At 33.5% G+C, this 17,549-nt stretch overlaps 1 protein-coding gene across 2 annotated transcripts in view; it reads left to right on the top strand.

The window, feature by feature from the left end:
• Positions 1–17,549, top strand: part of PKP4 (plakophilin 4) — a 263,445-nt gene that overhangs the window by 168,538 nt on the left and 77,358 nt on the right. For both annotated transcript variants that reach the window (XM_044669853.1, XM_044669854.1), the window contains one exon: positions 12,335–12,369. In XM_044669853.1, the coding sequence (XP_044525788.1) occupies positions 12,335–12,369 (35 nt within the window). The remainder of the gene's footprint in view (positions 1–12,334; positions 12,370–17,549) is intronic.

Here is a 17,549-nt window from a genome sequence, read left to right as displayed (position 1 = left end):
CTTGGAAAAATCACCTTGATTTTTATTTGATATTACAGTCATTTCAGCTGCAGCATATATTTTGAAACTAGGAATTTATTCCAATATGATTAATATATTGGGAAAGATTTTGAGCATCACATGAATTTTGAGTTGCTTCCATTTGATTTCTTTCTGGAGAAACAGTGAGAATGCAAGACTCTTAAACTCCACTTCACAATAACTCACACACTACAGCCTTTCAGATGCCCACTTCTACAGCTTTAGGTCTTTGTCAAGGTAAAGTGTCATATTTGTCATGCATATCCTGGTGCAATAGTAGCTGTGAGCAGAAAAGGTCTCACCACTTCACCCTGTCCCTAACAGTCCTGGAGCTGCAATCCGCCTGCCTAACTGCCTAACTGTTCATGCAGTCTGAGGTTGAAGGAGTCACTTTTTATTGTAGTATTTATGTATTTCTTCATCATTTAATATGTATAAAACTGTGCTATTCCTTAGGTTTCTATGTCTTAATATATCACTGACAAAGTTTTTATGTATTGTGCTACTAACCTAATTTTCCCTATAACCGCTTTGATTTTTGTTAGCTTATTTTGCATGATGAATTGCTTTTGGGGGAATCATATGTCACATTTTTAGTGGAACTGACTATACTTATCATTCAGAAAATTTTACTGCACAATTTACTTTTCCTTGAAATATTTACATTTTGATATTCCTTAAATGAAATGTAGACCAAGGTGAAATCAGTTTTTTTGGTCATAATTTGTTTTGAGCATCTGTTGAAGAAATACTATCTAATTTTTTCTGAAAATTTTATATGTATTTCTTTTATCATAACATTGACGCAACTTGGCTAACTTCATGTAGCATGAGGTTCAGTAAAAGAGAATAAAATTTACTTTCTTTTGTTCAACCAAAGTGGATACAGTAATACTTAATACATTTGCCTTGCCACATAATTATGATGAAAATTCTTTCTAAATCCTGTCAAAATTATTTTTTAATTTTATTGATTAAGAAAATTTTTCCACAATTACATGATTCATGTTCTTTCCCTCTCTCCCCTACTATCCCACTCACCCCCCTCCTGCCAACGCACAATTCCACTGGGTTTAAATGTGTCATGGATAAAAACCTATTTCCATATTATTGATATTTGTAGTAGGGTGATTGTTTAGAGTCTACATCCCCAATCATATCACCTTTGTCCCATGTGATCAAGCAGTTGTTTTTCTTCTGTGTATCTACTCCCACATTTCTTTCTCTGGATGTGGATAGCGTTCTTTCTCACAAGTTTCTCTGGGTCATTGCATTGCTGCTAATAAGAGAAGTCTGTTACATTTGATTGTACCACAGAATATCAGTCTCTGTGTATAATGTTTTCCTGGTCCTGCTCCTTTTACTCTGCATCTTGATGAATTATTGATCTGTAAAGTTTTATTTTATAATAGTAAAAAAATAACCCTATAAATGCTAAAGTTTCCATATCTAATCTGGAATTAATCTTTCCTATTCAATTCATCTAATATGTAAAGTACTCCTAGTTGCCAGGAAAGCAAAAATGACAGTCTTTTCCCTCCAGGAACTTATAAGTTATATACTTAAGTATAATTAAGGATTCAGGTTAGAGGAGAAACATATAGAGAAGTCAAAAAGAGTTCATAGATATTGGTGAGGGAAGAATCTTTTCAAGCTAGGTATTCTGTAAAACCTTTCAGATAGTAGCACCTGGTCTGAATCTTGGAGCAGTGTATGCTTTTGATCTGTAGAAATATAAGGTTGAAATCGGGAACATTTAAACACTTACACATGCTTATGTATATAAGCCTTCACGTGTATTGAGGCTGTAAACAAACCTAAGATTTCATTGGGAAAGGAAACTCTTCATTAATGAGTACTAAAATATTGTGAATGAAAATATCCAAATTTGGATATAGTATTTTCATTTTCATTCACTATGCCATGCTCACTACTCCCTTCCTTTCCTCTTCTACCTTCCTCTTCCTTTGTCCTTCCTTTTCTTCTTTTCTTACTCTCCCATCAAATAGTTATGGATATATAGATATAGCTATGCATACAAATATACATACACACACACTACATATTTCTCTAAATTGGAGAAAAGATAGAAATGCACTTAAAATAACTCAATCCTGACCTATTCAAACAAGCAGTTGATACTGATAAATGGGAATGAATTGAAGAAAAAACATTGACTTCAATTATAATTTTTACCAAAATTTAAGGGCCATAAATCCATTTCCTAATTAAGGAGCATCATCTGAATCCTGTTAAATCTGGCCAACGATCAAAAATTCTGAGTTAACCTGATGTCAGTTGAAGTACATAAGCATTGACCATTGACTTCACAAAATAAAATGCCAAGTGATTTGTAGACCACTATATTATTCTGGCACTATGCTATACTTCAAGGATACAGAGACCTAAAAGATAAAGTCCTTGCCTTCATGGAGCTTACATATTATCAAGAGAGACATGCACATGTGTCTGCCTACATACATATACATAAGTAATATTTTGAAATGTATTATGTGAAGGATAGCAAGAAGACCAGTTTGATAGAACATATGGTGGATAAAAGAATATAATTTTTAGTAAACCTAGAAAAGTAGGTTGAAACCAAGTTGTAAAGTGTTTTCAAGACCAAAGAGAGAAGTTTATAGTTGATCCTAGACATACTAGAAATATTATAGTTGAATGAAAAGAGGAAGGACATGTTTAGACTCATACATTAAGCAAAGCACTGTGGCAGCTTTATAAAGGATGAATTGGAAATGTTTTAGGCAAGTAGACCAGTTAGGAAATTATTATAATAGTATAGGAAACATGCTAAACTACAGAGCCTAAACTAGGGTTGTCATTATGAATGTTGAGAGAAAGGTGAAAGATGAGAAATAGTATTTAGGTAAAATAGACAATATATGGAAGTTGTTTAGATATGTGGGATGAAATAAAATAAAAAGTCATGAATGACTCTGATGTTGTAAATCTAGATAGGGGAATTAGGAAGAAAGGTGGATTGGGATAAAATCAATAAATTATTTTTTCAATCCATTGAGTATGAGATGCCTATGGGATATCAAGTTGGAAATATATTTAAACTTTGTGTAGGATTTAAATTAATACCCAACACTCCAAGAGTTATATTTTATAGTTTATTAATAATCAATTGAAGTAGAAGGAATAAAACGGAAATAGAAATTTAAAAATCCTAATTATCTAATAAAAGTAAGACCATGTGAGCATAGTCTCTTGGCATTTACCTCATACCACCTGCACCAGAACCATTAGATCAGGAGTGTAAAAGAGGAGGGGCCACACAAAATTTATAACCTCCCTACATCAGCACATAACGTGGGAAGAGTGGGGTGCTAGGAATAATAGTTTATAGGGTAACAAATTCTAATTACCCAGTCTCCCCTGTGATTCCCTTGGAAAACAAGCATGTAGAAATGTCCCAGATTTACATGCCTAGTTTCCCCATGGAATCAGTACATATTACCAACTTTCATCTCTAAAAGATCTATAACTAGAGGTATATTTAATTTTGCACTTTCTAAGGGAAAATTACAATAATTTGGGGATAAGGAGGAAAAAAAGAACAAAACCAGTGATTGCTAGGCTCATTGCAGAAAAAGCCAATTAGGGGGCATAAGAATACATTCAAAATAAATACATTCAAACACACACAGAGTTCAATTTCACTACATCCCAAAGTTCATTCTGGATCCTTTGCCACATTGTGAGGTTTCTGCAAGCATATCCTTGGCACCTTCTCCAAACAGTTCACTTTCTGGATTCAGGGAGGTATCAACTTTCTTATCCTAAAATTACTCTCAAACAAGAAAAAGTTTTATAACACTAGAATTTTAGGATAATTATAAATCCCCCCTGTTAAAGGTGTTGACAAATACACAGATCACCCTGAGATACATGGCTGAGTTATGAGCTGTGTGAATCAATTGTAATAAGGAAGTCAAAAACATAAAACCAAATAGAAGAAAAAAAATCAAAATTAAATAGTATATAAAAATTCTGAATGAGCCAGAATAAGCCCATAACAGGTCTCAGAATCAGGGCTTAATAAAGTGATTTATGTCCCAAATGCCTGTAGGACCATTGCAGCAATATACACTTATCCAATCAGCATCCAGGACTGTAGAAAATTGACACACTTATGAGAGACAGAAAAAAGACTGGATTTTTTGCAGTACATGGGAAATATCATTCCCTGGTCTGATTTTTACCTTCCCTCTCAGGGATAAGGGAACCAGAATTATAGCTAAGCCAAGGTACTTTGTCTGAAACTGGCGCAGGGAAATCCCGTGCCTCACATTGTCAAACAGCTGCTGCTTTCTCGAACCCAAAAACAAATTCTCTGTCTTGGTGCAGATTCTCATCAGTCCTTTCAGGATTGGTTGTTCTGCTTTGAGGTTGTGCTTCTTGGTACTGTATAATGGCTCTTTTCCTGGAATCAGACATAATAATTATCATATTAACAATCAATCCCAAGTTTCCATAGTCTAAAGCTTTTGGATATGCATTTATATTAGGACTAATGGATATTGCAAACTTAGTGCAAAATCAAAAAAAAAACATTAATATTGGTAACATGTACAAAAAGAGAGAAAAAAGAAAACTCAAACACTCCTGCACATTCAAGGAAAAAAATAATAAAATTTTTTAAAAATCAAAAGTATATAGTTCACTATCAGTGACACACTGTGTTTGCCCAGGAAAGCTACAATACAAAGTTTCTTACCCAAAAATGAGATCCATTTCTTTTTTAACTTGGCCATGATCCACAGCGTGAGTGAAAATGATTTTCACTAAGTAACAGCTTTATAAAACAGGGGATGCACATTCAAAGAAGTACCAAAATCCCCAAATCACAAGAGCCCATTTAATGACATTAGCAAACAAACTTGCTATCATGTAGGATCCACATGAGTTGCTGTATAACATTAAAAAAAAAAAATCTTGGAAGCTCATGGATACTTGTCACAACTTCTCCAGATTTAACCAATCTTTAAACCTTGGCTGAGATATTTTTAACTAAGTTTATTATTGTCATAATTCCAAAATGTAGCAGAGGAGCCCAAGGTGGGGGAAACAAAAGCAAACTTCTGTATTGCTGATGAAAACCTTTTGGGTCTAAAATGTGAATCTAGAGCATTCTGGTGGAAGGGTAGAGTAAACTAAAGAGCTATAAATATAAATAAAACCCAATATAGTGGTTACAAAGCCCCCTGGGAAAACCTTCCCACCTCCTGGATGAGATTATAACCCATCATGAGGTAACCAAGCTCCTTGGGAAACCCTCCATCCTTTGGTATGAGACTGTAACAGCCGTAAAATGCATGTCTTTATATGTCCCATCCATTGCAATGTGGAGACGAGGAATATAATAATGAAAATCACTTCTGATGTCTCATCCATTACATTTTTATAAATGCTGAGGTGAGGGAATACAATAGTGCCATTGCACTTCACTTCAACTATTAAAAGGACCCTTACCTTTTGTTACAAACAACTCAAAGGCAGGCAAATAATCAGTGAGAAATAGTGGCGCTCCTAGATATCTAAAAAAATCACCAAGACCCCTTAAAATCAATTTAAGTTTTTAGGTCATTAAATTCTCCAAAGGTTATATACAGGTTGTTACCAGCTTGATGGAGTCCATCCATCATCTATGTGATAATTAACAAAGGCAAAAGGGAACAAAAGGTTGTTTAGGCAATATGTGACCTCAATGGATTTGGTGACAAACACAGCATCCATAAGGACCTGTGGTTTTACCATGGGCTTTTACAATGGTATTTTCTCCAGTCCAGACATAGGGGGAGGTACAAATAAAGACAATGTAACAGCACATATAGCTAATGGCCAAAACATAGTAACAGAAAGTGACACAATATAACAGAATATATTAGATTAGACTAATATGTGAATTTAACAAACAAAATTGAATCTTAAAATAAGCAATCAGGAAATACAACATATGTGACAGGATACAGGCACTGAATTCAAGAGTCCATTTCTCCAATTCTATTAGACACATTACAGAGACTTCACTATTTGGAGGGGAATAAACTGAAACAATTAGCAATGGAGTCTGAAAAGCTAAAAATTCACCTTCAGTCTCTTTAAAGTTCCTTCCCCTCCCCCATCTCATCATCCATCTAGACTCCTTTGGTCACATTTCTGGGGTTTCCCATACCCACACTGGACATAGTGTGGACAAACCCCATATTTGGTTTGTTGCAGAGACTGGGCAGATCAAAATGTTAAGGGGATAGAGAGAGATGAATTTTACCCCTCCCCCATCTCAGGATTACTCAAGCTAATCTCAACAAGTGCACCCAGGAACAGTAGTAAGAAAAGACACCCCAATATTTGAGCTGTGGGACTCTGTAATCCTGGTATGGGAGCTGTTTGAGATAGGCAGGAAACTGGGTCATGCTTGTATTCTACTTATTAAATTGGTTGCAAATCTACTTCCTATCTGTAGGAAGTACTAGCCTAGTTATGTACTGGCTAGGAGTAAAGACCTCACAGGGCTAGAAGATGGAGATACACTGAATGGAGGGCTGCCAAACGGCTTTAGCATGAGGCTAAGTTAGTAAGGGAAAACAAAAGCTTTCTATTTTAGGCACAGTGAAAGTAAAAACTCCTCACTCCTCACTCCTCAGAGCTGCTTAGCTGAGCTAGTCTGGGAGAGCAAAAAGGGCATAAGGGGCTACCATACTTGAGACCCACATGGAGGTTTAGGAAAAGCCTTAAGAGAGAGCAAACTTCTAGTAATAAGATAAAGCTAAACTTTCTCAATTTAGCCCAATAATTAATACCTTCTAATAACAACAACAACAAAAAATACACCCTGAACTGAAATTTTAACTTCCTCCAACACTCTGGGATTCTGGGCTGAGAGATAGTAGCTTCCCCCAGGTGAAAGGAGTCAGGAGGGTTAGAGGCTAATTGTTGGTAAAAAACAAACAAACAAAAAAAAAACCATACCTTTTTACCAGGTAGCATGGAGCAATGCACTCAGCTCCCAGCAATGTAAGGGAAAGAGGGATTTATACTTTACCAGCCACCCAGAAAGTGTCTCGCAAGGACTCCCAGTTGGTGTTTTCAAGAGATGCAGTAGGAGCAGGAACAGGAGCAGAAGCAGGAGCAACTAGAGTTCCCCGGAGGGGTAGAGGGACAGGAAAAGACCAAGGCAGGAGAAATATGGTTTCTTTTCAAACTAATCTACTCACTTAGAGAGAATTAAGGGTTCTAAACCCCACTCCATAAATGTAGGATTTATTAATATCCAACATTCCAAGAATTATATTTTATAGAGTTTATTAATAATGGAAATAGAAGTAAAAAAACTAATTATCTAACAAAATTAAGACCACATGAGCAGTAGTCTTTTGGTTTTCACTTCATGACACCTCCATCAATCTGATTAGATCAAGAGCACAAGAGAGGTGGGTCTACACAAAATTTATAACCTCCCTACATAAGAAGGAGAGTGGGGTGCTGGGAATCATAGTTTTTAGGCTAACAGATTCTAATTACACACTTGGTACTCATTGTTTTCAGAACTTGTTGAATTTGGTATTCAATGAATTTTGACCGAAAAAAAAAATTGTTGATAATATTCAACTTTTGCTTCGTGTGTTCATCAACTTATTGACACTATAATTTTAGGTGACATATGCCTGCTCTAGATGAAACAAAGGATCACATGTTAATTCAAGAGCATAAGGAAGAGCTGAACATGAGCATCTATAGAAACTTCAAAAGGAGTACCACCAGCTAGTTGATAGTTTTCTTCAGGTGAAGAAGAGGCAAAGGAGTATGTCCCCGTTTCATTAATCAAGGAAATATATGCAAAATGGGTGGAAATGCAAAACTTTGTTTAAAAATATCACCCTGATAAAGCATTAACAAGCAGAATTGTAAATTTATTAAATGACCAGACTATTTCCCAATTCAGAGGAATTTTGAAATACAGAAAAAAGCAAACATCATTAGATAGGTTTCTTGTGAAGCTTAGACCTGGTGAAGCTCAAGCAAGGTTCAATGGGGATAAGGGACAGAAAAGAGAAAGAAAACCAGAAGGGCAGTGGCCCTCAGATATTATGGAAGGGAGGGGACTCTTTTTCCAGACAATAATATTTATCTATATATTATTAATATTTACTTAGTAAAATATTACTCCATTAATGCCTATAATGCATTATAAATCTGGTTTTTCTTGAACAGATTGATTGAATTTACATTTTTCCTTATGGGAAAAAATAATTTGGTACTCAACTTGCCTTCCAGAACCAATTAATGACAAGTACCAACATACAACTGTATTGCAGTAGGCAGTTTGAAATGTGGGACTGGAATTCAAAGGACAAAATAGCACTGCATGTATATAGTAGATCTGTGGATTTTCTGTACAAGAATAATAATTGAGCCCATGGGAACTAATGGTGTCTCCATAAGAGACAGAAAAGGACCTAAGATACAGTGTTATAGTATATCCATATTTCAGAGTCACATTGTGGTTGAAGCATAAAATAATAAAGAATGTGGCTAGGTACTAACATCACTAAGAATTCTAAGAAAAGTTTTGAGATTGTCAATAGATTTTGAGAAAGACTAACTAGAAAGTAGTATGAATGAATTCTATTTGCCATAATACGTGGAGAGTGCATTTCCCCCAGAGAAACAATGTTATTAATGTTTGTGTTCTAAGCCCTGTGTACAATAATTTATTTAACATATAATACAGAATTGAAATCTAATTTGGAACATGTCATTTATCATAGTCACTTAAAATAAGATCACTGTCCCACCTTCTTTCTATATATGTGCTCTGGAAATCTTTGAATATTCTTCCAGTCAAGGTCACAGATTAGACTGGGAGGACACGAGTTATTCTAGTGGTAGAACAGTGTTGTCAAATGTTGACTGAGAAAACTACAAATTAGAGTTTTTATAGTCTATTTTTATTTTCTTAAAAATTTCTCAATTATATTTTTTAAATTATTTTAAAAAAATTTTAAATCCTTATCTTCTTTTTTAGAGACAATTCTGAGTAGTGGTTCAAAGTCAGAAGAGCAACAAAGGCTAAGCAATCAAAGTTAAATGACTTGTCCAGGGTTACACAGCTAGAAAGTGTCTGAAGTCAAATTTGAACCCAGGTCTTACCATCTACAGACCTGGCTATCCACTGAGCCACCTAGCCGCCCCACTCAATTACATTTTAATCTGGTTAAGGCCTTACTAGAGAGTTTTGAAAGAAATTTGACACTTGGCTTAGAGGAAGACAGGGCAATAGCTCTAACAGGAGGATGATTAGGGCCACAGTTAGTGGTGGCTTAATGGAGCATGGTTCTAAAGAGCACTAGCAGGTACCAGAGCAATAATAGGTGCAACTCCCATGGGTTACTTACCTTTAGAGCAGCTTCTTTAAAACTTATATGTAATGGCCATTTTTTTTTACTGAGAAATAGAGGACCAATTTGAATGTATTTAATAAAAATGGAATAGTAGAGAAAGAAGAAAAGGCGCTTGTGTGACTTGGGAAATGAAGGGAGAAGTTAAAGAGGATTTGGATTTCAAGGTTTTAAGCCTGAGTGCCATTGTGGAAATAAGGAACTCAAGAATTAGCAGGTTTAGAAGGGAAGTTTTGGAGTGGTTAAGAAAATGGAGCAATGAAGATATATGTTAAGACCTTAACTATAATTAGAATGCTCAGAGAATGTGATGCTATCTTAAATTAAAGAACTATGATCAGGTATCAGTCACCATTGTACAGTGGTTTGGTTTGGTTTAGCTTGCTTCTTTTTTCTCTTGAAAGTACATTGCAAATAAATTACTTCCAGTTGAGTGATCCCATTAAATACATTCCAGTAAGTCAGAGTCCTCGTTTAGCAGTTTTTGATAACTTCTTTGCCATCATTATTTTTATACTTTTAGCTAATTTGTGAGTCTCACCTTGATGTAAGGAAAACTTAAGTTGTGTTTTTTAAAAAGCAATGATGTTTATTTATCAAAAATTTAACAAATAATTATTGTGTCCATATTAAACAGGGCACTGTGTGAGAATAAAATACCCACTCTGATAATGCACAAGAACAACTTGGAGGGTAGGTTTCATATTGGTACCTATGCCTTGAATCTAATCATGAAAGGCTTTGAACATTAAGTTTTATTCTTTTTTACTGTGAGAAGCTCCTGAAGGATTTTAGATGAGAGAATGATATGATCACATTATTGTGATTATTGCTTTTAAAACCTGTTAACATTGCATTAGACAGTAGAGAACTGGATATTTACAGAGGCAGTAGTCTAAATGAAAATCAGGAGTAGTTTCTCTTTGGCATCAAAAGCTTTCATAAATTCATTGTCCAAATTAATAAAAACTATGTGCCATAGTATTTTGAGGGTTTAAGAAACTACTAGAATATTTCCTTAAGTTTCATCTAAGTTCCAAACTCTAAAGCTAATCTAAACTTTCCTGTTATTCATATGTAATTTGAAACATTAATATTTCTAAGCAATTTGAATTTAGATCATATGCTAATGTTGAGATAAAATATGTACATTTTGATAGGGACATAATTGTGCAGTGTTGACTCTGTCCTTTTATTAAATAGTAGAGTAAAATGACAAAAACAGATTTAAGAGCATCTGAAATTTATGTGGACTCTTGCTTTTTTCTCACCACATGGAGCCATAAAATTGTTATAACCTGCCTTTAGAAGCCTGTGGCAGAAAAGCAACTTTATCATTACTGTTTTACCAAATACCCATTTTCCTTTGTACCATCAGCCTTCCTATTGGTCCTTGGAGATACTAAGAGTTTTTCTCATAAAAGATCAAAGAAATCTAAAAGATTATTTGCATTGGGCTGATTTACTCTATTTGTTTCAAATTAACCTATTTCTTCAAGTATTAGAATAAGGTTAATAATACAAAATAATATTAAAGCTCAGAGAGGATTCTTTTTGTTTGTTTGTTTTTTTAAACCCTTAACTTCTGTGTATTGGCTCCTAGGTGGAAGAGTAGTAAGGGTGGGCAATGGGGGTCAAGTGACTTGCCCAGGGTCACACAGCTGGGAAGTATCTGAGGCAGGATTTGAACCTAGGAGCTCTCATCTCTAGGCCTGACTCTCAATCCACTGAGCTACCCAGCTGCTCCAAGCTCAGAGGATTCTTGAAAATTTTTCTACTTCTGATTTCACTGTGATTTCATTAACATACAGATTACGTAAAGGAAAAAAATTCAAGTATTAAAAATCATTTAGAATCATCATCTTAGATCTGCTTGGAATATTAGGAATGCTTTTCCAGTGACTCTTTTCATAGATTAGAAAACTTGGGTCATAAGAGATGAGAGGATTTGCCCAAAGACACCTAGTTTGGTGGCAAAGCCAGAACAAAATTCTAGGTTTCCCAACTCTCTTACTCTGTTGTCCTTTCTTATATATTACATGAACATTACTGCTTATCCTAAGAAAGGAGCTTAGTGATCATCAATTTATTTTATAAATGATGAATCAGAGACTTGGAAAAATTCAGGGACCTACCCAAAGTCACAATGATGAATAGAGGAAAAAGTACCTTTATCCATGATCATTATCTATGTATTTTGTAGCTAATATGTACCTAACTTGTTTATGTCATCAATTTTCTCAATTTTTTATTCAAAGTTGAAATGACTTGTCAGTAATTTCCTACATAAGCTGAAGAAAATGTATACTCAGACATACTGATTATTTTAATGTCCTATTAATCTTGTTTTCTAGTTTATATACAAATTCATTTTTACATAAACATTTTCCTGTTCAGTTCTATATTTGATGTAAAAATATGCTTTTCTATCAGATCTGATAAGTAGCTTTTTTGGAAATTAGATTTCTTAAATGTTTCTTTATACTTTTAAAAAATAATCTTTAAGGACATTTATTTCTAATTTTTATGTTACAATTTCATTAAAACTCATTATTGCAAGAAGTATTACGGAATGTTGATAACATAAATTAACATTTTATTTTCTATAAATATGGGTTAGATTGTTCTCTTTAACGGCCTTTTTCAAAAAGGATCTAACACCATTTTATAATTTGTTTAAATTCAATTTAAAGTTCAAGTACTAATTTGTATAAAAATGGAGGCTGGATTAAATTGTACATTCTAGTAAGTCATGGAATTACAATGATTAACTCATTAGATAAGTAAGCTTCTTTAGTCTTTTTAAATTGCATATTAAATTTTTGGTTTTTAAAATCTAGATCATGGCTTTGATAAAACAAATGTTTTCCTTTTTTTCCCTCCAGTTCAACTGAAAAGTCGTTTCCTTGGAGATCAGCAGGTAAAATCTTTTATGTGGAAAAAAATTTCTTAATACTTTACACAAAAAAACAATTTCATTTCATTGTGCTCTCTAATGACTTATAAACTTTTTATGAAGTAAATTGAACATATACTCTAATAGTAAAAATATTGAGCTTTTTCAAGAATAGCTTCTTGAAAGAGATGGATCTTCGTCATGTCTAAAGACATCTTAAATATTGTTAACAAGAGTTGTCACACATCACTTGTTTTAATATGTTAATTCTGGATTAGTTCTTAGTATCTGCAGATTTTATTTTCACAGTATTTTAAATAGGAACCTGTGATATCATTGTGCCATGGAACTCCAATGAGGAACTTCTTCCAATGCATATAATCTGCTATGTATCTAAAAATTCCCGAACTCCCTGGAGTACTTGAAGATGAAGCAATAAACTTCTCCTGAGGTCACATTACCAGTCTGGCAGAGCTAGTATTTGAACCTAGATTTTCTGATTGCTAGACCAGCTTTTTGTCCACTATGACATGCAGCCTCTTATTTTACATAATCTTGGTTTTAGTATAAATTTTTATCTAGACATAAAAATAACTTGCAGTTTTTCCTATTTTTTAGAGCCTCAAATATATATTACCTTTTTTTTACTGTAGTTGTAACTTAAAATTACAAAAGGAAAAGTACATTTTAACTTCAATTAAATATATAAGACTAACATCTAATGCAACATAATCCCACTACCTAGAATTTGACTCTTAGTCTTCATATCAATTGAAATCAATAAGTACAAGGCATTATTAAGATTACAAAGATGCATCATGATACCTACCTCAGTAATCAGTCCATACAGTGATTAAAATTGAATGCCAATAAAGCATGTTAACAAAGCAATATATGATTGTTGCAAAATTAGTTATCTAAACTCTTCTTTCTGTATTCATTAAATCTGTCATATACCAGGAATTTCATTTTCTGCCCAATAGAAAGATAGTACATCAGGCCATGGTGATGTAGGAAGATTTTAAAGAGCTATACTATTCCAGAGTTCCCTTTTCTTTCCTACATAGTTGTGAACATCTCTGTATCCTAACTCATCCTCTTATCTCTTCTTATGGTCGGTCAAGAGGCTGAGAAAGTCCTTCTGCCTTAGAAATTATTCCTTTTTATGACCTTGATCCCTTCATCTCATTTCTGCTCTTGAACCTTTGTCTACTATTCACTCCTCTGTTGTTTATCTTTGATCTCTTTACTCTCTACTGACTCCTATTCTTCCTTTAGGGATTTTTAAGTCTCCCCAAAGATTTTTTTTTTAAACCCTTAACTTCTGTGTATTGACTCCTTGGTGGAAGAATGGTAAGGGTGGGCAATGGGGGTCAAGTGACTTGCCCAGGGTCACACAGCTGGGAAGTATCTGAGGCAGGATTTGAACCTAGGACCTCCCATCTCTAGGCCTAACTCTCAATCCACTGAGCTACCCAGCTGCTGCCCCTCCCCCGCCCCCCCCATGAGATTTTTAAAAGTGCACTGTTCCTAGAATCTGAAAGTTTTAGGTTAACTGATAAGTCACACAAGTTGTGTGACTTTGAGAAGTCATTCAACATGTCTTGGGCTTAGTTTTCGCAATTCTAAAGGAGACGTTGGATTTGTTCTTTTCCATATCTGAATCTATGCCCAAATTATTCTTCCCCTCCTCCTATCATATTTGTGAAATTTATCTTTAGAACCCTGGTTTAAAACTTTACATTTACTACAATTAAATTTTACATCGTCAAATATTATTATGTACCTATCTCATTACCCTGTCACAAAAGAAAATGAAATTAATCTATAATGCTAAATGCTAAGGAACCATCCCTTAATAAATATCTTAGAATTTTGCTAGGAATAAAAGTAAGGCTGACTGGTGTATAATATGCAAGCTCTGTCAATTTTTTTCTTTTAAATGGTGATAACATTTTATTTGCCCTAACCCATTTCTTTTTTTTTTAAGATTTTTTTTTTTTATTTTTTAAACCCTTAACTTCTGTTTATTGGCTTATAGGTGGAAGAGTGGTAAGGGTAGGCAATGGGGGTCAAGTGACTTGCCCAGGGTCACACAGCTGGGAAGTGTCTGAGGCCGGATGTGAACCTAGGACCTCCCGTCTCTAGGCCTGGCTCTCAATCCACTGAGCTACCCAGCTGCCCCCATGCCCTAACCCATTTCTATTTTACCAGGTCTTTCAGGGTTTAGGATTTACCATTAGTGACTGTTTCCTAAATCATCTGCTACTTCTTTCAGGGATCTAGGTTGTATTTTTTTTTCTTTTCTAAAAACATATATTATTATGTTTTGTTTTCCTGTTGCCTTAACTTATAAATATATCTCTCCCAAACTAGAGTCCCATCTGCTGTAGCAATGAATTTAAAAAGGGTGGGGGGTACTTAGAAATATTTACTATCACATGTCAGCCAAATATCAAAATATATTTAATATTCCCCACCCAGAGTCCCCTTACTCTATCATTTACAAGTCAGTCATTATAGATCTTTTGTTATATTAGTATAATTGCTCCTATCAGTTACTAATGTTTTTTTCTTTTATTATGAATGCAACAAACATGTTTAAATACAAATATCTTCATATACAAAGAATAGAAAAAAGAATCATATAAAAATATCAATCTGTAGTATTTAGCTTTTTAAATTATTTATTAAATTTAATATCAACACTGCTACCCTCCATATCTTTTGACTCCTGAATTTTTTTTATCTTCAGTATATTTTAAAAAATACTTCTTTAACACTCTTTCATTCTCCTGTATCTCCCCCCTCCTCCATTTACTTTTTTTCTAAAGGGACTAATTCCTTTGGTTAAATATGAGTATACACATATTACTTAAGTTCTTTTAATCACCCAAACTTAATCTTTCTTTCTGTAGGCATCTTAATACAGAAAAACGAATTTTATTTTTATTACTGAATACTGGGTTTCATCAGATAAAGGCATAGAAAACTAAGTCCTTTTTTAAGCTAAAAAGAAGTCCTTTAACTGCTAGGACAATATTCTCTGTTATTGCCCAGTAGTGATCAGCAAATTAGTAGATGATATTTGCATTTGTTTATGTTTCCTACTTAATATTGTCTCTTTTTATGGTGGATTTTCATATCAAATGTCATATGTAAGGCATATCTTAGCTCAGAAATCCTATAATCAATGTGTCATTGTGTCAGCAGGGTATTTATTAAATCTGCCAATGTTTTTGTCATTAACCAGTAATTTAACCATTGACATAGTGGAAGAAACTTAAAACTTTACTCAACAATAGCATTAGTAATAAAATGGCAGAAGTCAGAGTGCTATATTTTGCTCTTCTGCTCAGTTATTTTTATGTCAGTTTCTTTATAATTGTTAAATGAATTCCTGTTAAACAAAGGATACTAGTACTATACCTATAACCATGGTTTTTGTTAACTTTTTTTAAAAATTAATTTGTTTTTTACATAAAATACTCAGTCCCCTCCCCCCCAAATTAGATTTCCATTAGAGAAGTCATTATTACACAAAAAAAGATAGGTGTATAGAAAACTATGTCTTATATTTATTTATTGGTTATTTCTCTTACACAAGTCAAGCTTTTCAAACAGTATTTTTGTTGCTATATTTAATGTTTTCTTGGTTCTATTCATTTCTAGTCCTAATTTCATGTAGGTCTTTCCATGGTTTTCCAAAATAAACCTGTTCATCATTCCTTATGATATTAATATTCCATCACAATTATATACCACAACTTCTCTGGCTATTCCTCAGTTGATAAACATCCCTTCAATTTTCAGTTATTTGCTACCACAAGGAGTAACCATAAATATTTTTGCATATATAAGTTGTTGTTTTTTTTTCCTTTTTCCCCTGAGCATCTTAGGAAATAAAGTTAATAGTGGTATTGCTCAGTCAAAAGTAATACAGTTTTATAACTCTTTGAGCATAATTCCAGATTGCTCTTCACAATAGTTGGACCAGTTAGTTCACAGTTCCACCAAAGGTGTATTAGTGTCCCCATTTTTCCTATATCCCCTCCAACATTTATCATTTTGCTCTTTTATCATTTTAGCTACTCTGATACCTGTGTGAGATATCTCAGAGCTCTTTTGATCTGTATTTCTGTAACACATAATGATTTAGAGCATTTTCCTGTATTGTTATATATAGCTTTGATTTCTTTATCCAAAAGCTGTTCATATCTTTTGATCATTTATCAATTAAGGAGAGGCTCATATTCTTACATATTTGTCAAAGTTCTCTATATATTTTAGATATGAAACCTCTATCCAAAAAACTGTCTATAAAACATTTTCTCCAACTAAACAGCTTTACTTGTAATTTTGACTGTATCAGTTTTATTTGTGCAAAATTGTTTCAGTTTAATGTATTCAAAATAAACCATTTTACATCTCATAATGCTCTCTTCCTCTTATTCATTCTTAAATTCCTCTCCTATCCATAAATCTGATAGCTAATATGTTCCCTGTTCTTTTCATTTGTTTATAATATAGATTTTGTTAATTTTTAAATCATGCTATCTATATCCCAGAACATTTGCATGGAGAAACACTAAATACAGATGTCAATATTCTGTTTTCATATTATTATTTCCAAGAGTAGTGTATATATTGAATTTATCACCATGAAAATGTTCATTTGATAAGCACATTTAAATATCACAGAGAATATTAATACTTGTCTAAGATCTAAAATCCAGTTTTACAAATGACACTTTTATGTATGTAAAAATTATTATTTAAAATATTTCACTTTTTTATTTTTTTTTTTTTTACGAAAAATCAATAGAATACAAATAGTTGTTTTTCACGATTTAACAAGATAGGCCACCTTCAAATAAGATGATGTCTATAAAAAGCTTAGCACGTTCTCGGGCATACAGTAGTTAATAAATACTTGTTCTTCTCGCCCATTTCTCACTCTATTTTTTGGAAGCTTAAAAGTAGTTCTTAAATAACAGATCAGAGTAGAATAAGAAATAAATTAGTTGTATCATCCTTTGAAATTTTGTGATCATTTCTCTTCAACTTGTAGTTGCTATACATAAATAAATAAATTGAACTGATATAAAATAAAAACTAAATCTGTGCACCTTGACGTTGTCAAATATAATTGTTGTTACCTTCTCAAGGACAGTACTTATCATAGGTTTGAGCTTCCCTTTAGT

This window comes from Gracilinanus agilis, chromosome 3, assembly GCF_016433145.1.
Source record: "Gracilinanus agilis isolate LMUSP501 chromosome 3, AgileGrace, whole genome shotgun sequence".
NCBI classification, from domain to species: Eukaryota; Metazoa; Chordata; class Mammalia; order Didelphimorphia; family Didelphidae; genus Gracilinanus; species Gracilinanus agilis.
Note: the sequence above shows the minus strand (reverse complement) of the source record. Positions and strands in the feature narration are given on the sequence as shown.